We start from the raw sequence: 20,555 nt of genomic DNA, 5'->3' as shown, positions 1-20,555 counted from the left end.
CCTTCCTGGTTGACAACGCAGTGACGTTTATTGCCAGCAGCTAGATTACAACATGTGGCAGCGCCGGTTGCTAAACCTCTCGGCCCACACTCTCACAGTTCCAGTTCCATAAAACAACATTCTTCCACATAATGACAGTTAAAAGTGTCCTTGGAGTATTTTTTTTGCCCATCTAAGAATGAGCCAGACTGTCTCCAGTCTAAGTTTAAATGATGCCGGTCTTGGCGAGTCATAAGGTCGGGCCTTTACCCCACATGCGTCGGGGAATCGGAGGATTCTCGGTGTCAGGAGCTGAACAAGAGAATTTCCCTGACAAGAATGGTGTTATGTTTGACGAGCTCTTCATGATCAGATGTTACACCACCAGCCTCTGGAAGCCTCAGCGTCAGGCAGCATGATCCACGTGGAGCTTAAACCGGTGACAATAAAGTATATCCTTTTCTGATCCATTTCCTCTTTCCCTGAATGACTTGAATAACATCTCTCCCTTTTGCTGGAGGCTCCTCTAATCATAAATTATTCTCTGCTGTTTTACAGATTAACGGCGTGTCAAGTCGCCTGGAGGCCCAGGGTGTCATTCAGGATCAGCTCTCAGGTAGGAGCATCCTATTTTTTTTTTTTTTTTTTTTTACTGTCTGCTGCAGACATAATGAAGAAATGTACTCTTTGTCAAAGAATCACAGTGAACTCATTATACTCTGAATGGGGCCATCAGCAGCAACACTGTCATCTCAGAACATTCTTCGTACTAAAAACCTGTTGTACTCCCCCTTTTCCCAAAACACTAACGTCTCATTGAGCTCGTCAGTATATTTTACAACAGCATATCAATGAACATACATGTTCTGTGTGTGTTTTCCAAATTCAGCACCGTTTCAATTTACCAAGAACTACTTTTCCTTCCAGCAATGACATTTTTTTTTAAATACACGAAGAGCACAACAGCAGGTTTGATCGGTCACTGTGTTTACTGGAAGCCTAAGTGAAAAGATCCTTGGCTCCTCCAGCGGCCGAGCTGGAGCAGTCCATGGATCCATCTGTCCAGAGCTTTGCTGACACATTGACAATCTGTAAAGCCTTCACAGAACAGATGACACCATCTGACTCAGCTCACACAAACACAGAGGGAAGTTATCATTTCCGTTTATCCAGGGAAAGACTTGTCATTATTTTTTTTTTTTTTTTTGGCTTGCTTTTAGAAAAATCCCACTCGTGAGCTGCCTTCGTTATCTTCAGACGGTGACGCTGCTGCGATCGCGGTCAAAAGAAATGATCTGAGCCGTTGCCCGTGATTGGCTCTTTTGCTGATGTGACAGAACTAAATTCTGCATGTTTAGTTTGTCTGTGCAAGTAAATGTGCACGTTAGCAGCTGTTAAAGTGCTTATTAGAGCCCGAGCACCGAATGTGCGAAAGCCCTTTTGTTATCCTTCGCAGCATTCAGGAAACACTCAACTCTCCTGATAAATAACCTTTTTAGGGTTTGCATGGACTGACATGTGCAAAACCGCATTTTTTTTTTCCCCCAAAGAGAACAGAACTAGTCTTGTTCAGAAATACCCCTTGAAGAACAAAAATGTCAAATAGACCACATTTCACATACTGCGTTTATCTTACTACTGCATTTATTTGATAGCTCAAGTTTGATCTTTACTCCCATAAATGTGATCAATTTATTAAATATGATCAGTTTTTACATATTTAACCATATAAATCTACAAAATGAGGTACCATATGAATCACACCATTATTCATCAGTCATTTTAATATATTATGATGCACTGAAAGTAGTCTTTCTTTGAAAAATTACATGTATAATATACATATTTTCAAATTTTTGGTTTGTTTTAAGTAAAAAAAAATTATTTTTACAAAATTTGAAAAAAAAAAAAAAAATCAATACAATTTTAGCCAGAGCATTTAATATGCAATAAAAAAAATGATTGTATTAAATGGCACTGAAAATAATAATTAATTGTGGCTCCAGTTCAGTCAAAAAGCATACTACAAGTGAGGCACAGAGCCACTGCCGTTTAAATTATCATGTTTATTGTGTCTTTAGAAAAACACACCAACAGTATCAAAGGAAAACAGTATTTTAGTTGAACAGCTCACCCATTTGTTCCAACACAGAACCCATCACCTCAGAAGAGCTAACACGGTAGCCACCTATCAATGTGTCGCCTCACATACACAGCTTGTTCCTTAAAGCGTCCAGTGACGTAAACTATACTCCTACATCCTTTTGGAAAAGTGCTCTGACTCCGAAGTAACAAGAGTGGATGATGTCAGTAGAAAATAAAAACATACAATATTTCTAAACTGCTGACGCGATGATGTGATGAGGATGACGGTCAGGGTCTTACCAAAACAGAAAAGGGCTCACAGAGGGACTATGAACGGAAATGTGATTCAATACTGACAGATCAGCTGAACGTGTTCAGAATGAAAAGCATTGTTGCATTTAGGCGAGTTAAATAAATTAAAATTGTAAAAAGAGATTCTTTCGTAAAACTCCGGTTTCGGGTTCGGACAAAACTCCCTGAATGCAGGACGTTTAATCCGATCCACTGAAGTCGTCAACATCAGTCTAAACCTGTGACCATTAAAAACAAAAACAAAAAAATGAACAAAGACATTTGCTGTTATTTAACTGTACAGATACTAAAATAGAGAAACAGTTGTAACAAAGTCTGGTTTCAGGACAGCAGGAGTGTACTTCTCTGTTAAAGCCAAGAGCTAGTGTTCCAAATTCACAGCTACTATCACTGAAACGTGAATGACACATTAAATCAAACGAAAATAAAAAGTAGTTCAATAACGCTATCTCTTCAACCAGACGTCACGAGTTCGGTAGCGAGAAGTGCTCAGTTCATTTTTACATAAACCAGCCTTCACTACAAACTGTACTTGAGCCTCCATTTGGAGAGAGGTAGGGAGTACAAATACTGCACAACCACATACTGTAGCATAAACACAGCCGGGGCGTGCAGGGTGGAGATCACGGGCTTTGTAGATAAAATATATCATCTTACAGTTTACCACAAACCACACAATCATTTCAGACATTTCTCAGTCGTACAAAATAAATTCAGGCACTGAGTTCAGAGAGGTGACGTGATTGGTATCAACGTCTCCGCTGTAATTAGTCATAAACCCAATCTTATGTCATTGGTCCAATTTTGGGATTAGGATGTATGCTTAAGTGTTTTTGGTTGGTTTTTTTTGGATGGAGAATGAAAAGAGCTGGCGCCATGTTGCTCAGTGAAACTACTCTAGTAAGCAGAAAGCATCACGGACGACCAGCCGCTACGCCGCCATCTCTTCTTGGTCGGGGCGACCCCGTGGAGCCGGGCGGCGAAGGGAAGTGCTTCCAATAGGAAGCCAGATGATGTTCCACAGGGTCACACCCTTTCGCTCTCACTCACCGGTCTTTTTCAGGACAGGAGTGGAGTCCGTAAAGGTCCTAAAAAATGGCAGACGAGAGGACAACTGATCTGACAAGAGGTTCTTTAGAATATTTTTTTTTTTTTTTGGAGATGAGCTCTCGTCATGCGTTTACCTCGCAGCGTGGGGAGGCCAGGTTGACTGCACTGGCGTGGGCACTGCAGAGCTGGGGCTCATCAGCATGGCACTGTAGATGTTGGCTGCGACCACCAAGATGCAGAGGAGGATCGGCCCAATGATAGCCCCCTCAAGACCCAGATAGTATGCCCCGCCTGCCACCGCCAGACCTGTCAGATACGGATGTCCACCGCTGAGACAGAGAGATGAGACATTTTTTTTAAAAATTTTTTTTTTGAAATGCAGTGGAATGATACAGAGGAGTTCGTCAGCATTCTGGATTTTACTTCTCGACATTATATAAAGGGTGGATCAAACGGTTCCCAGACCGCTCCCGGTGCACGCAAACGGGCTGACGATTAGCTGGGCCAACAATAACAAACACTATCCAGCCAGCAGCATTCATTGCAAAAGTTGTATGTAAAATGTCACTTAAAGTTGACATTGTACAAAATCTTCAGAGGGAATTTTTTTTATTAGACTACAAATTGGAAAGATTAATATTTAACATACTTTATTCCACTATATTAACAGCAAGAATGTCAATCTATTATGAACTGGAAAGCCGAGACAGCTCTTGACAGGTCGCCTCGGAAGGTCCTTTAAAAGCTTTAACCACATAACAAAGCACGTCAACGTTATGCAATGTCACGTCTGTTTCCCCTAATCCCAACTACACATTTCTGCGACATCTGATATTAATTGAATTCCTATGACCTCCGGAGGAGCTTCTCAAGCATCCCAGGGGAAGTTGGGGACATGCAATCTAAGTGGGGCCATGTTTAAATCCTTCATGGTAGATGTGGCGGTTAGATGATGAGGTCAAACGGTCATCTGTGTTTGTTGCGGCGGCAACACAACATGCTGCTGGTGAGCATGGGGAGTGAGGGAAGCTGAAGAAGGAGCCCTTACGGGTGCGGTTGGACCGGGGATCTCCTGAAGCAGCTGACGGGTACCGGCAGGCCGGAAGGGCTGCAGCTGCGACAGACATGGATGCAAAAACCCAGGTGTGGGATGTGTTTGGGGAGGCCACGGAGAAGGACTTTCGATCGGCCTCAAGGAAGTTCTGTCAAACCATCTGACGCCTCAGGAAGGAAAAGGGCTCCCCCTAAACTGTTCTCAGAGGGAGAGGGAAAAAAAATCCTGATTCAAAGCAACATGTCCTCTGGGAAGGAGGCAGAGTCGAGTCTGAAGTTATAAATGATATCTTCGGCAGAGGTCTCCGAGGTAGTTAAGAAGATCCTCAGTGGCAAGCGCCAGGAGTGGATGAGATCTGCCCTAAGATCATTGTTGAGCTGTCTTGACTGACACGCCTCTTCAATGTTGCATGGGGGTTGGGGACAGTGACTGTGGACTGGCAGACCAGGGTGGTGGTCCCCGTTTTTCAAAAGGGGGACTGGAGAGTGTGCTCCAACTACGGGGGTATCACACTGCTCAGCCTCACGCTAAGGGCTTTAACCACGGTGCTGGAACGGAAGCTGTGACGACTGTGGAACCCCGGATTCAGGAGAAGCAACGCAAACTCCGTCCTGGCCGTGGAACAGTGGATTAACTCTTTACCCTCACGATATTATCCGAGGGGTCATGGGAGTTTGCCAATCCAATCTACATGTGCTTTGTGGGTTTGGAGAAGACTGGGTCCTTTAGGGGATCTTGTGGGGGTGCTGCGGGAGTACGGGGTCATTGCTATGAGACCGTCGGTCCCTGCAAGGTTGTTCCCTGTCACCGATCCTGTGTGTTTTTAATAGAGGAGATTTCAAGGCGCAGCCAGGAGGAGGGAAATGTCCGGTCTCAGGATTGCTTCTCTGCTATTTGCAGCTGGTGTGATTCTGTTGGCTTCATGAGACTGGTGACCAGCAACACGTTGCCGCAGAGTGTGAAGCAGCTGGGATGAGAGTCAGCACTTCTACGTCTGAGGCCGACGTTCATCTAAATGGAGACCTCAGGGTAGACGTATAGATTGTATACAAAAGACGACGTAGATTCCGGGTCTGAAAAAACAAAGTCAATGTGGAGGTGCCTTAAGATGCAATCCCACGAGTGCCGCTAGAGGTTGGCTCCAAAAAGCGTTCGCCTCTGTAGACTACCATTTCATTTTTCTCATTTCTCTCAATTCAAAGTCGATACATTTTTTCCACAAGTTATTTTGGTTTTGCCAGCTAAAAATCACTCCTTTTTTTTATTAGTTTTCTGGCAGTCCATCTGAAAATAATCCTGTCAATAATTACAATATAAGCCTAAAAAAAGCTGTATTTTTGGGATGTGTCTGTTTCATTGACATGCCTGTGGTGCAGTCGGGTTACAGCTATTGGTGTTAGTATCGCCGAGTTTCCAATCCAATCGAGTCAGCTCCACCACTTGCTCCCCCCAAGCTCATCCAATATGGTCACTTCTGGCTCCAAACCGCTCCTAACTTCCAAGTTGGTGCCAATATCCAAACTCGAGGCTTATTAACGGCCCTTCACAAACCAGTGGGTGACGTCACTGTTGTTTGCTGCTTAGGTAGACCGAAAAACATGCTGAAGGGATTATATATATCTCATCTGGCCTGGGAAAGCCTTGAATTTTCCCCAGGAGAATTGGAAAATGTTGCTGCTCCACCTGCTGTGACCCGACCTCGGATAAGCAGAAGAAAATGGATGGTACTTAAGGCTAACTCGACAGTAAACTCTATTTCAAGGGAAACGGATTTAAATACAAAGGTAGGGTTATCGCCAACAGCTGACCTGGAGCATTATTGGACCTGCTGTCTGATGTTGTTTTCGTTAGGCCATATCAAACACGAGACAGAAACGGAGGGAGCCAAATGGAGACACTGTTTATGGACTTCACCAACAGCATAATTTCCTTTCAAACCCATATTAGGGTAGCAAACAGGCTACTACGCGTTGCGTTATCAATCAAAGGTTCTTTGTTGAATTTTGCACGTCAACGCAACAAGTGGAAGCTTAAATAATACGCTGGTGACACATACATACCCTGATATATCGGAGTAGATGGCTGTATCTACAAAATATGTCGGAAGCAGATGGCAGATGAGAAGCAGCACGGCCTTGACACCTTCACCCTGCGCCAACCACAGATCACACACAGCCGGCACCGCTGCCCAGTAGGTCCCCAGGAACGGCACCGCACCCAGGATGGCAGCCAGAGCTTCAGGCCAGGAAAGATGGATTTAAAAAGTGACGAAAACACTGAGTGGCTTGGCAGCGTCCCATGTAACGACAGCACAATCTGCCGCAGACATGCTGACTCACCAGAAGGAATGAAGACGATGTTGATGCCAAAAATGGTGTGAGTGAGCCATGTGTAGAGACCGTAGAAACCAGCCATTTTCAGAGAGGCGTCAAACACTCCTCTTCAAAACAAACACACCCACGCAAGGTCAGAAATCATCTTTTTTAGGAATATTTTTTTAGATTCTGCTTTAGTACATGCGAGTACCTGATGGCCTCTTCTACAGACTGGCCGATGATGTTGGAGGAGGGTCCGGGCTGGGAAAGAGGCGTCAGGCTGATCACCCATTTAACGGGTTTGTAGTATTCGCCACTGGAGCTCAGCAGGTAGAAGAGAGTGGTCAGGAAAATCACCTGCATACACACAGGAAGCAGCACAAATATGGCTGTACCAAAATATTTGACTTGTGTTAACAAGAACGCATTCAAGAGCCCTTTTTTACAAGTGTCCCGAGTTTACCTAATAAGTAAACCAGTTTACTTAATAAGTAAAGTAAGGACACTGATTTATTATGAATATTATTACAAGGGACACTTGAAATAATGATGAAAATAAATTGTCTATGGAAAATCATCAACAAGTATTACTCAGTATCACCATTAAAACATGTACACTGATAAATAATACACCTTATGAGTACACCTCCACATATTACTGTATCAAGCTTCAAGATCTGGTGCAAATGATTCCATTAAAATTCATGGGCAGAGGCTTTTTTGTAACCGCCACACCTTAAACTGCGAATTTAGGATAAATACGCCAGTAATCTACACTGTTTAAACCCGGAGCACATGCAGTATTGTTCTTTTACAAAACAGATGGATAGAAAATGAGCCAAAGGTTCACCACAGTCCACCATCAACTGGACTGCACAAACACCCGCGGGTAAAAATGGAAATTAGTCCACGATATTATTAATCCAAAACTGATAAAGTGTATTATTATTTTTTATAAATCTGTTAGGAAGGTTGTCAATAAAACATTGCACATTGCAGGCATCGGTGGAAATGTTTGTACTTATTACTTTTGTGCATTACAAAAGAATTAATGATGCAAAAAATGTGCACGTCATTAATGCGCCTGGTAAACAAATGTTGAGCGAGGTGATTTTACACCATGTGGGCAAATAACCACCTCCATGTGCAATTTTGAGCCAGATGATTTACAGTTGTTAATGTTTCATACCAGACTCAGTGCAAAGTTGAGCAGCGCCGTGCCGCTGTGGAACAAGACAGTGAGGAGAGTTGTTGTGGTGGAGATGAGGAGGCCTACGTTCCTACTCATTACCACCCACAGAGATTCCAGGATCTGCAAAACAACATGGCCACAGTAAACATGTCATCCACAGCAAAACTATATTCCCCTTTGAGTTATAAATATGTCAAGAGATTTATGACCTGCAGTTATTTTAACACCAACAAAATTCACATACTTCCTGAAATATATGTTTTGACAAAATGATGTTGCAACCCTGGGCTTTATCCAAAATATTTTTAAATGAAGCATAAAACCAATGAAAGCAAAATTCATGCAAATCATCTGCCTCACACAGCAGAAGGTGGTAAATACAAACATACAAACATACTTACAGACAGCAGAGTCTCAATATTCTCCTGCAGGAAGGAGGCGATGTCCTTCCAGTCCAGGATGTCCCCCAGCCAGCTGTTCTGTCTCTGAGCCATCATCTTTTGTCCACGGTTCCGTCCAGAGTGGGTCACATTCTGGAAATGTGTACACGATATTTTACATGAAACTATATAATACTGAGTATACGTTTGGGGGAGGCGGTAAACATCACCCTCTCACAGTACCTTCACGAACCAGGAGTGGTACAGTCGGTCCCACAGCTCTAAAACCTGCTTCTCAATCACTGCTGTGTGGTTCACCTTATCTCCTAACATCTTATTAAGCTGCACACAAAGGAAACAGAGATTTTCTTGTTTTTCTGGCTGTCAAAGTGTCCCACTTTTAGCTTACATTTCCTTAACATCTGACACGAGACAAATTAGTGCAAATTATCATTCTGACCTTCTGTGTTATATATTCTCTCCCATGCTGATAAACATTAGTGGCAGCTGAATTCAGAGCCTTCTGCACCACACGAGCCTCTGGAAGCCAACTAGAAGAGGACATTGTGGAGAGACAGATACAGAAGAGACATTGAGTTGTCCAGCAACATTACATCTAATTGCCAGAGAAAAAGATACAAATAAGAATGGAAAAAGCATCCTACTTGGCCCATTCTGGATGGTTAGATACAGTCTCGTTGATGAGGTTACTGGTTACCTCTATAATGTGAACACTTTCATGATGAACCTAGAGGGGTAAAAGTTACTTTATTATCCAGGACGATGTTGAGTACCACCAACATTAAGTACATTTACGAGACAAAAACTTACCATAGCAGTCAGCAGCAGAGCCATGAGCAGGGTCCCTGTGACCAGCAGGAAGATGATGAAGATACTGATGATTTTATCCAGCGATCGCTCCAACCACACAATCATCTGCATATGCAGAGAAGGAGGACAAAGTAGAGGAAGAAACGGAAGAGAGGCAGAAATAACAGGGAGACAGTAGAAGAGACACGTCAGTACATTTCTATAGGGGTTAAGAACATACAGTGATCAGACACATGGAGAAACCTGCGTCCTTCCTATGTGAAGAAGCCATTTTTGATCTAAAGGGTCTCCCCGTGGGCCCTGAGCACAATAAGGTGGTCAACTTAATGAACCAACAGCCAGTTTATCTGTACACATACCTGCACGCATCCTTGCAAGTAAAAAAAAGTTAGGATGTGTGCTGCTGTATGCGTGGCAATGTTTTTGTCTGTCGGTACAATTTATTTCGGTTTGTCATGATCGGGTCCATTAGTCTCTCAAAGTTTTCATTTTGCTGTGAGTTGGTGCGATTCTTAACTCAGGTTTCTCAATGCTCCAAAACAGCAAGAACAGTTTATCACCAGCTTTAGTCTCCATTTGTACGTTTGTGCCAATGTGTTAATCTCACGAAAGCATTAAAGTGAAGTTACTGAAGAAGCTCTGTAAGCAGACGCCTCTTTGTCACACTAATGGTTTAACATTATTTGGATGGTGGCATGACATGGCAGTCAGTACATGTCCGACTGCATTACAGTTACACCATGTGATACAGAGTAGTCTGTTTAATATTTTACGTGAGTATATCCCACATCTGATTAGATTTCTCTTTACCAAGTACAATAATGAAGCCTTACCTGAAAAGAGAAGAATTGTACAGTACAGTGAAAACTTGGAAACCGTGAAAATGGAAACACCACAAATCAAAAGAGGATTTAAATTCTGAGTGAAGTCATTCATGAAATGAAATAGGTGAATTAGTATGTTTAGCATGAATTAGCAGCAAGTGTCTGTTTTAGAGGAGGTTCAACAATCACAACCAATTCAGGCAATCTGAGACCACTGATAAGTTTTAAAGGCTCAAGGCTCAACGCTGCATTTTTAATAAACGAATCACATTATAAAGTAGCAGCAATGATTGATTTAAATCAACACATGTAACACTCAGTAACAAGGCGCTGTCTGCTTCATAAATTAGCATCCGTTTGTGAAGTGTAAATTTGGGATGGAGGGAAAAAAGATCTACGCAGCACAGTATCTAGATAATTTGTGTGGGAATATTGTTTTGGAACACAGTATCAGTATTTTATGATAAAAATAAATACATTTATCAGGTTCATGCTATTTTTATGGCAGGTTTTTACATCTGTCTGTCGGTCTCACAATCCCAATTTACTGAAATTGAAATCAAAATTTAATATTATTGAATAAAACACATATTGGCAAAGTTTTCATTTGGGGGCATAATTTGAAGTAAAAAAAAACAACAACAATAAATCACAATATGTTCCTGCAATAGTTATCATATTGCAAACTGTTGAAAATAATAGTAATATTGTCTCGTGACATTGTGGGACCTCTGATGATTCCCACCCTGAGTATAAACAATTACTGACCACAAAAAAATGATTGATGGATTAAATACAAGCATGATATTATCAGTCATCACAATTTTCCTGCATGCATATCAGTTTATGCTTCGTGGAAGAAGGAAAACCCCCTCTATATGTTTCACTGCACTGCTGGCTGTTTATACATTGTAGTAATTCCTTAAAGGAGTAGTGTTTAGGATTTAGTGGCATCTAGCGGTGAAGTTGCAGATGCAACCAGCTGAACACCCTTCACCTCACCCTCTCCTTCCAAATGTGCAAGAGAATCTATGGAGGCCACGAAACCCACGAAAAACCAGAAGTCCCTGAGCCTGTGTTTGCTTTGTCCCATCTGGGCTACTGTAGAAACACGGTGGTGCGCCATTGCGCGCTCTGTGGAAGAGGACCCGCTCCCTGTGTAGATGTTAAGGCCTCATTTTAAGGTAACGAAAACAAGGTTCTTAGTATCGGGTGATTGGACACTAATTAAAAACCATGATTATGAATAATATATTATCTTTCTGATAATAGATCCTCATAAATCCAACACACTGGACATTTAATTTTACTGGACATTCATCAGCATGAGCAGCAACCTCTAACAAATTAATAGATCATACATCTGCGGTAGCACTCAACCCTTGAGTCCATTCATATCAACTGAAGACATAACGTATTAAAACACTTTAAGTGTAGTTGGAGTAAGGAAAAACACATATGTGGGACTACTTTCATTTGTGGATTAATACACTTGTTTTGGTCTTTTCATGGGGTTGTTTGATACTAAGACAAATAATGTGTGTTTCTGTCTTATACTTCAGATAAACTTGATGTCTAAGTCACGTCCTCTGTCCCTGAAAACTGCAGCTTCTCAAGAAAATGTAGCACCCCAAAGATACCAAAAGTGAAGCTAGGTATATACCGTTTCCATTGATTTGTCCGTGCCCAGTCCCTTACCCCCCTCCACTCCCCATAAAAGATGTCAAAGTGTTTCATTACTCTTTAAAAACATATTTTACATCAGATTTATCAACCAACATCTCTTCAGAAACACGGTTCCTCTCCTGCCACCCTGTCTACATCTCTCCATGCAGCTCATACAGTCTCCAGACAAACCTGCCAGCTAGATCAAAGCAGGGAAGATTCAGACGGGGCTGAGGGATCACAGAGTCCCGACACCCGACTGTAGCTTCCTGTAAAAAATAGCAGCTCGAAGCGGGAAAGCAGCGAGGGGACAGACACGGGATGAGCGGGTGATGACAGTGGATGGGTAAAACGCCAGTCCAAGCTACTACAAGGTGTGCTCACGCCATCACACACACACACACACACACACACACACACACACACACACACACACACACACACACACACACACACACACACACACACACACACACACACACACACACACACACACACCCCACCACCACGTTTATACAGGTTATTTCTTCATCCTCGTGTTCTCACTTTCTCTCACACACAAACACACTTTGTCTCAGTCTCTCTCTCAGCACTCTGCTCCTCCAAATCATTACCTGCTTGTTAAGCCAATGCCAGAGCTTGGGGAGGAGACAAAGAGACATTGGGAAGATTATTATTTGAAAGAATCTGTCTAGCAGTCAAAACATGTACCCGTGCGACAAGAACCCTACCCCCGTGTGGGTACAGGCAGTGAGGTATCAGGAAGTGGCAGGTAGGATTTAACTGCAGGTCATACAGGGAGTGTGGATTGGTCGTAGAGTGGGGATGCAAACGTGTGTGATTACAAAGACACGACAGAATTACATCCCAAAACTTTCAGGGCAAAAAGTGTAAAAGGTTGTTAACGTCCTTCCATAAAAGCTGAGGAATTTAATCTCTGTAGCACTAATCCTATCCCAGCATCACTTATTTAAAAAATAAAATAAAAAAAACATTGTGAATTTGGGGCATTCAGAACAGCACAAAAACTTGTAAACACCTGAAATATTACCCCGATACATTTTATTATTGCAAACAAAGCAACTGCCCACTTTCGCATCCAGCGGACGCGGAGCACCGTTATCATTCATGTGGGATTGTGTTTCTTATCACCTGATGAACCTTACTCCAATATTCACTCTCCTTTTAGCTGTTTTTGAGAATAGCTTCTCTATGTTCACCAGATAACCACAAATTTTGTCTGGCTGCCACTTGGTGCCGGGCAGAAGACTGTGTAGTTGATATATTAGAGGTTTTTTTCTCAGAACAGCTGCCAGCTGTAGTTGGAAACAAGTTGACACTGATGAGAACGTGGAAACTGGGCCAAAACAACGAGGTTGGAGACCGGAAAAACAAAACCATGAATAAAATGCTGCATAGAGCCAAATTCTTTATCTATTTTTTGTTGTTGTTGATCAAAAGTCTGAATTAATAAATGGCTCCAAGTTTACAGATTTAGATTTTCAGAAGCAGCAGATGAACATACTATATGTAAGAGGCTCTCCAGCACTCATGATTTGAGCAATACATGTATCAGAAAAGTAACTATCAGGCCAAGTGATAAAGAAAGAATCCCTTGTAATGACGGCTCTGAAAACTAGAAGCTGCAAGCTTTAAGAAATGTGAAGGAATCCTTGCTTATTGAATAATTCAATAACTCTTCACACAGATTTCAGAATTGAAATCGTTTTACATTTTAAGGATTTTCCTGAACTTATTTAATACTTACTCTCCCGTCTTTGAGCTGCAAATACCCAGTACTTCTGACCCTCAAGATTTATCGAACAGGCTGTCCTTGATAGTATCCGAGTGCATTTAATATGGGTAGTGAGGAATATACAGCGGGAACGATAAAAGCATGTACCAGTGTAACATTAAACATGTGTCCAGAAGAGGATTTTTTAAAATCAAAGATAGAGGAAACAGGGTCATAAGCTGCAAACAGCAGATCAGTCAGAGGCGTTACCTTTGTGTCGATACGCAGCAGGAACTGAGCCAGGCCTTTGATTGGTCCCGGCAGCAAGGCCTTCTCGCGCTCACGTCCAAACTTCCCCAACACCGTCCACCACGAGGAAAGAGTCAGCTCTGCAAAGCTCTTCAGACCAAAGTGGACCACCAGCTTCTTCAGCATCCACACTAAAGCATCAAGTGAGTAAAGTAGATCTGAATAGAAGTATGTGAAATGGAGGGGGCGTGCATGTTATGTATTTGCACGTGTGCGTGCGTGCGTGTGTGTGTGTGTGTGTGTGTGTGTGTGTGCGTGTGTGTGTGTGTGTGTGTGTGTTACCAGCCACAGGGATAGGCAGCAGCTGTAGGATCCAGAGGTTGAGCCAGACCTGAACCAGCACAATGGCCCAGACCAGCAAGATAAAGTAGATGTCGCTGGCTCTGTGGGAGCTCCTCTCTCTCTGGAAGAGGCCGGCTGGTGATGAACGAGAGCCCCGAGGGGAACGAGAGCCCCGAGGGAACCCAGAGGTGGAAGGAAGTGGACCCACGCACTGCACACCATCTTAAAGGGGATGAAGGGGAGCAGACAGATGAAGCACAGAAGAGGAAGAGAAAGAACGAGCAAATTTGTCAGTTGCACCATCTTTCAACCACAACGGTTTAATGGTGAAGCCAAAGCAGAAGTGTCTTGAGTTGTCGTTCCTTTAATGGGTGCACGAACAAGAAAATGGTAATTCAATTGCTCCATTAAAATACACAAAAGCTTAATTTTTACTAAAATCATTTTGGGTTGTAAAACTTCCTTTGACTTTGTTTTGAGTAATTCCTTGTGATGATTCTCAGATTAATGTCCAATAGAGTGACATAAGGACTTTTCAGTTTTTTTATGGTTCATCACAAATCATCTCCACGCATCCTTCCTCCACTCTGCTGGTTGTCTTGTTGCAGTAAATGGCAAAGCCAAGATATGTCCTGCATGTTTGTCTTTAAACCTCCGAGTTGTACCTGTAATATAATCTTTTGTAATACACGAATGTAAAAAAATATGGACCACCTGAAAGGTCATGGCGATAATTATTTTGAGGACTACTACCTTTGCATTTCTTCTGTCCCATGGAGAAAGGCTTAGCTGTATTGTGATACAGGATCATGTTTTGTGTTTGTGACCACAGTGAGAATGAACTGTGGTTGCTCAGGCACAGGTCTGCCCCATCGCTGCTAGAGAGAAAAGTAGAGGAGCTGGTTCACCACCAATGATGGCTAGCCAAAGAGACTGCAGCTGTGAATGGCACGGTGGTCACTGGCTGTAGCCATGGCTGTGCTTTGGTTGTTACAAATCTGGCTGTGACACATTGTAATACTACATGCAGCGGTTGTGTACAGTATGTGCAGTCACTGATGGTTTTGCTGGCTGAGTGTTGTATTAAAGCTCCCGTATTCCTGCTCCTGTGTGTACTGGTAACATATCCGTCGTACATTGTTCAAATAGCAGCAGATGTACATATCCATCGTACCATAGATGGAATCACAGCAGCAGCCAGAGACCGAAAAATAACCACATCAAGCCACAGCTCCACCCATCACTGCCAGACCAAGCAGCTGCAGCTCTGCTCTCAACCAACAGCTCGTAGATTAGACTCTGAAAATAAATAATGAGCACTAAATGCAGCATGTTGAGTGTCACATCATATCTCCCTCCATTCCACGTGCAGAGTGATTTCTCTAACTCGAGCGGACCAACACACCAACTTTTCATACGGATCAGACGGAGTGAAAAGCATATCGGAAGGAAACGCAAAAGTCTTCCACGAAAAAACAACCTCTCGCCGTGACCTTTTGGGAAAAAAAAGACAAGCTGTCTTACCTGTGGCGGAGTTTCCACTGCGCTCAGTATTAATCTGAAGGTTGCTACAGGAGATTGCCATGTAAATAGTGTTAGCAGCGAATGACAACACTTGGCCTGACAGCTCTCCTGGGGAGATGAAGAGAGGAGGGAAAAAAAAAACAGTAACTCACATTGGCAGAGGGTTAATAAAAATCAAAAGGTGCATATTTTGTGCGTGCGTGTTCCCCACATCTTCTGATGATCCAAACCTGAATGTACTGTTTAGACAAACTTTCCACCTCAAGCCCCTTATATTTTAAAATAGATTTAAATTAATCTAGTGCTTTCTGAGTTGAAGAACTTAGGAAAACTAATTCTAGTAAAGGCTATTTTAAGAGGTGCACTTTTCCACTATTACAAGGATCATAGCAGGTCAATAAGATTATTTCCTATAGCCATTCATCAGAGTTAATTATAGGTTGATTTGATCCTCTTGACTTTTAAAGCGATAGTTCAACATGTTGGGGGATTATTTGATTTATGGCAGTCACACACACACACACACACACACACGTGTGTGCAGGCGAAATATGAAGCTATAGCCAATAGTAGCCATGTATCAAGACTGAAAACAGAGAACAAGCTGTAGCAGCTAGCCTAATCTCTAACCATCACAAATTAACACATTATATCTTTATTGTTGCATCCATTGAAAACAGATAGTCATGCTTTTTTTTTTTTTTTATCACATTTAATGCCCAGTTAATTGAGAGTAAAAACTGCGGTAAATGTCAGTGCGTGTGAACATGAACTCTTCACCTCTGCCAGGGACAGGTGGTTTCTCTTGGGAGCCCACGATCAGGAGTATAACCACAACCACAAATATGGGCACTCTCCAGGAGCCAGTCAGAGACACTAGAAACAAATTCAGAAAAAAAGGGTGACAGCGCTGCAAAGATACAGAGAAACCTGCTCAGCTGCATGACACTGGATGTTGTTGACATTACTGGTTGATATCTCGAACAGGACTTCTTCTGAATTGCACTCGGTAACTTTAAACAATTAATGCTGGAAGGTCAACAATGCGCCTCAACTGTGCTAAAAATACTGCCAACTTCCTCATCTTGCTGTGTAGCGTCGCAGGCGCTCTGTCTGTCTGTGGACTTGTAGAGACGGAACAAAAACAAAGTACTTATCACCGATTTTCGCCGCAGCTGCACACGTCAGCAAATTTAGAAGAATTCTCATCCGAGGGGCGAAGAGACAGTTTGCGTGAAAGAATTAACATGCAACACGTCTGAGCAGGTTCTCTACACCTTCACACTCACCGATGAAGAAGAGCAGGGCAGCCCAGACAGGAAGAGCCATAGCCCTCAAGTACCGCTCAGTTTGAGGGCTCCACTTGAAACAAACAGTCAGCAAGTACCCAAACACGACAGTGCACACCTGAGAGGAAACAACGGAGGCAGAATGATAAAACAGAGGGGATGTTATGAAGTATACTGTCACCATGTTGAGATTTCAGCTCAGTTGATGTCTCTTCCAACTGCAGTTTTGCTCCAAAATCTTCATTTTGCTGAATTTCTGAACTTCTTGACTCTTAAAAAGTGAACCTGAGTAACAATCACCGAAGTACTGTTTAACAGTTTTTCATGGTATTCTAGCATTTTGTATTACATATGAATTTAATTTTTCCAAATGTATGATTCTGAGCAAAGTTTAATCAGAAACCAAGTTTTATTTTGCATATTTAAAGTTGAGCTGAAAGAGTTAATTCCATTTTTTAATCAACCGAAAATTAATCTGCAACTATTTTAATTAAAAAAAATAATGATAATAATCAAGTCTTTTTTTTTTCCAATCAAGTACCAATCATTTCCTAGTTTCCGCTTCTTTGAGGGTCGGACCATTTCTAAATTGCTTGTGGTAAACAAGCTACATGCTGACCCTAACTTGGGCTTGAGGAAATTGTGATGAACATTTTCACAATTTTCTGGCTTTTTATAGAGCAAACAATGTGTTGATTTGTCAAGAAAAAAAATCTGCAGTTTAGTAATTAATGAAAAAAAATAGCTGCGGTCCAAATTTCAAGAATTGTGTCTAATATGAAGCATACGTATATAGAACACATCTGTTTTTATTATTTTAGATGTGATGTTTCTTACATTTGCCATAGAAACAAATAATAAACTGATAATAACATCAGACTGATTCCAAACATGCTGACTGGCACTAAAGATGAATGGTGACATTGATAGTTGGCCAGAAGATATCACGAGTCACCAGCTAAACAACGAACAACACAACATCTAGATTTCCAAATATCATCTGCTACCTCCTCTAAATATCATTAAACCGTGTGTGACAGAACGTTATTGCTTTACATTTCAGAAACATTTAATTGCCTTAAAGTGGTTAAACTGCACTTTCCGAGCTCCCCAGACTTCTGCTGACCGCAGACTGCAGCAAACTGATCTGCTGCTGTTCCACTAAACACAAAGACATCTTCCCATGTAATTTAATAGAGTGTCCTCCTTCCTATTTATAAACACTGGCCCCGTGTCAGTCAGTCTACCTCTGCATTTAAAGAACGCACATACTGCCTAAGGAGGAACATTTAATGCCATTTGGATCCAGCCAAGGCGAGGCAGAGTTCAGGCCCCTGGAGCTGTTTTGCAATAATTAGGTATTGATCGATCAGACACTGGAAATGGTGGAAATGAGATCAACTAACGTACAAGTTTAGGCACATATTCCAAGAAACATACATTCTGCATTGAGGTTAATTGAATAAGCCATCATTAAAGTGTCAGACATAATACAATACTGTTCGCAGCTGTTGGTCAATCCAGGGGGGTTTTAATCGATAATTATTGTTTATCAATCATTGTTTTTCCGATATGATCATCATAAGTTGACTACTTATCTACATAAGGATTTTAAACTCATTAATTAAATTAAAGATACAAAAATGTGATTGATAAGGGCTGCAATTTATAAAATTATTATTTACTTAACAGATTACTTACTCAATTAATCCCTTGGTTTATAAAATAACATACAATATTTAAAAAAAATGCTGATTAGTTTCCAAAACTGCGGGTTTTTATATCTGCACTGCTTTTTCCCCCAACCAACAGTCTGAGAACAAAATATATTTTGCTATCATTTATTTATTATCATCAGAGAAGCTGAAACCACTGGATTTTTACTTGAAAACAAAAAAACTGACTTAGATTCTAATCAGTTATTAACACATTTCCTGTTCATCAACTTATCAATTATTGTTTTATCTTCATTTCCATGTTCTTGTTTTATGACTGAAGATGACAGCTCACTTTTGAAAGACAGCTCTCTGATTTTGCAAACCTTTTCCATAGTTCTATTGTTTCATGAAATGTTTGAGGACCATGTTGCATGGCAATACATGAACTGAATTAATGAATGACAGCCAGTATTGGTAAAAATATTTGGTAAAAAAACAAAAAAAAGTTTTGTGAAAGTGCTTTGGCCCAGCTCCACTGTGACTGTGTTTTAGCGTGACCCAGCTGACCTCGCCCACAAGCTCCCACACTGACTGACCGGCACAGAGGACCTTTTGTCATCATGACAGGGGGTGAAGACAGGTGCCAGTGTCCATTCACTCACCCACACAGCGTGGAAACAGTCCAGCGCGGCCCCGATGACCTCACAGACGTGCCCGATGATCACCTGCATACCAATGACTCTCCAGAAAAGGTAGAGGAAGTAAACCAGCGGCGCTCCGGCCCCGATCACCAGCAGCATCGTGAGCCTCTCCAGCACCAGCCTGCCCAATGTCTCCACCCCGTGGTTGACACACCACACCGGGACCAGCAGAGTCCCCAGCACAATGGGCGTACCGGTGTCCTGCAGGCCGCTGAGCCATGAGCGGCCGAGACGAGCCAGGGAGTATTTGAAGGGGTGGAGGAAGGTGCCGCAGAGCACCGCCCAGAGCAGCGGGCGGAGGAAGGCCTCCAGGATGAAGTAGACCAGGACGGTTGCCCCGCAGCAGATAGCCACAAAGATCATCGCCCCCGTGTTGTAGAAGGCCTGCTTGATGTTTTTGTCAAACTTGAGGGACGAGGGCTGGGTTAGCAGCTGGCTCATCATCCCGACGGCCGGCTGGACGCTCTCCGAGAAAAAAACAGAGTGAGGCCGCCCAATGTGAGGGGTCTCCGGCGGAGAGACAGCGGCGGGCTCCGGCGCCGAGTCCTCCTCGTCTGCCATATTCCCCGCTTCAGCTCCGGTTGTCCAGCGAGCAGATTCACCGCGTGAGGCAGGAAAACATGTGACGTAGCAATAGCGAAATATCCAGGGGCACCATGGGTAATGCAGTGTAAATGGACAAAACAACCACGTCCTGTATTTGTATTTACTTTTCTGTGGTTTGTTTTTTCAGTTTTATTTGGCTGTTTTAATTGTTTATTTACTGTCATGCTGTAGTTATTATTTTATCGAAATAAACAGAAATACTCAGGTATATGATATAAATAGCCTACATGTGTTATGTGGCTTTTATGGGTGGGGTTAACAAGTGGCGGTTCAAATAATGACCTCACAGTTGGTTTGTGGTTATAACACCATTTGATTGTTACGAGACACCTTTTTATAAACCGGCATATTTTTGTGTAAATGTGCTGACAAATGTTTGCAAGGAAGCAAAAATGCAGCTTTTCAAACAATGGTGAATGTAATATTGTATACAATATTTAATAATAATAATAATTATTATATATATATATATATGATCTCTTTTCTTTCAAGTACACCAAAAATAGTTTCTGCTGGAGGAAAGAGCATCATTTATTTATTTTTAATGTTCAACAGTTTTGTAACTGTAAGTTGAGATATGTTACTGATCATTATTTCGCAAGACTATTTCCATATCTGATTTCCAACTAAACTTTAAGTTACTCATAACAGTCTGCAGTCTCATATCAGTGACCTAACCTGACATGTGTCCTCAGTGTTAGCTACAGCCCTATATATCATCATTTTTTAAGCCTTTATGCTGTTTGAGTGTCTGTTCTTTCACA

At 42.1% G+C, this 20,555-nt stretch overlaps 1 protein-coding gene across 2 annotated transcripts; it reads right to left on the bottom strand.

The window, feature by feature from the left end:
- Nucleotides 1-2,029: 2,029 nt before the first annotated feature.
- tmem245 (transmembrane protein 245) lies at nt 2,030-19,790 on the bottom strand. 2 transcript variants are annotated; one of them, XM_069696064.1, is made up of 18 exons: nt 19,147-19,789; nt 16,827-16,944; nt 16,318-16,413; nt 15,538-15,645; nt 14,014-14,235; nt 13,693-13,862; nt 12,302-12,325; nt 9,199-9,303; nt 9,033-9,115; nt 8,828-8,918; nt 8,611-8,709; nt 8,389-8,520; nt 7,985-8,107; nt 7,007-7,152; nt 6,820-6,920; nt 6,541-6,715; nt 3,561-3,755; nt 2,030-3,464 (listed from the first exon to the last, which is right to left on the bottom strand). In XM_069696064.1, the coding sequence occupies exons 1-18, from the start codon at nt 19,744-19,746 to the stop codon at nt 3,419-3,421; spliced, it is 2,634 nt and encodes an 877-aa protein (XP_069552165.1). In that variant the 5' UTR covers nt 19,747-19,789; the 3' UTR covers nt 2,030-3,418. The 2 variants fall into 2 exon arrangements, with proteins under 2 accessions (XP_069552165.1, XP_069552166.1); XM_069696065.1 differs by lacking the exon at nt 12,302-12,325 and having other exon boundaries at nt 19,147-19,790.
- Nucleotides 19,791-20,555: the final 765 nt, after the last annotated feature.

Source organism: Brachyistius frenatus, unplaced genomic scaffold, assembly GCF_029030835.1.
Source record: "Brachyistius frenatus isolate BFR_SWC_R1_liver_20210118 unplaced genomic scaffold, ASM2903083v1 Contig_20, whole genome shotgun sequence".
Classification (NCBI taxonomy): domain Eukaryota; kingdom Metazoa; phylum Chordata; class Actinopteri; family Embiotocidae; genus Brachyistius; species Brachyistius frenatus.
The sequence above is the reverse complement of the archived record's forward strand: the minus strand, read 5'-3'. Positions and strand labels throughout refer to the sequence as shown.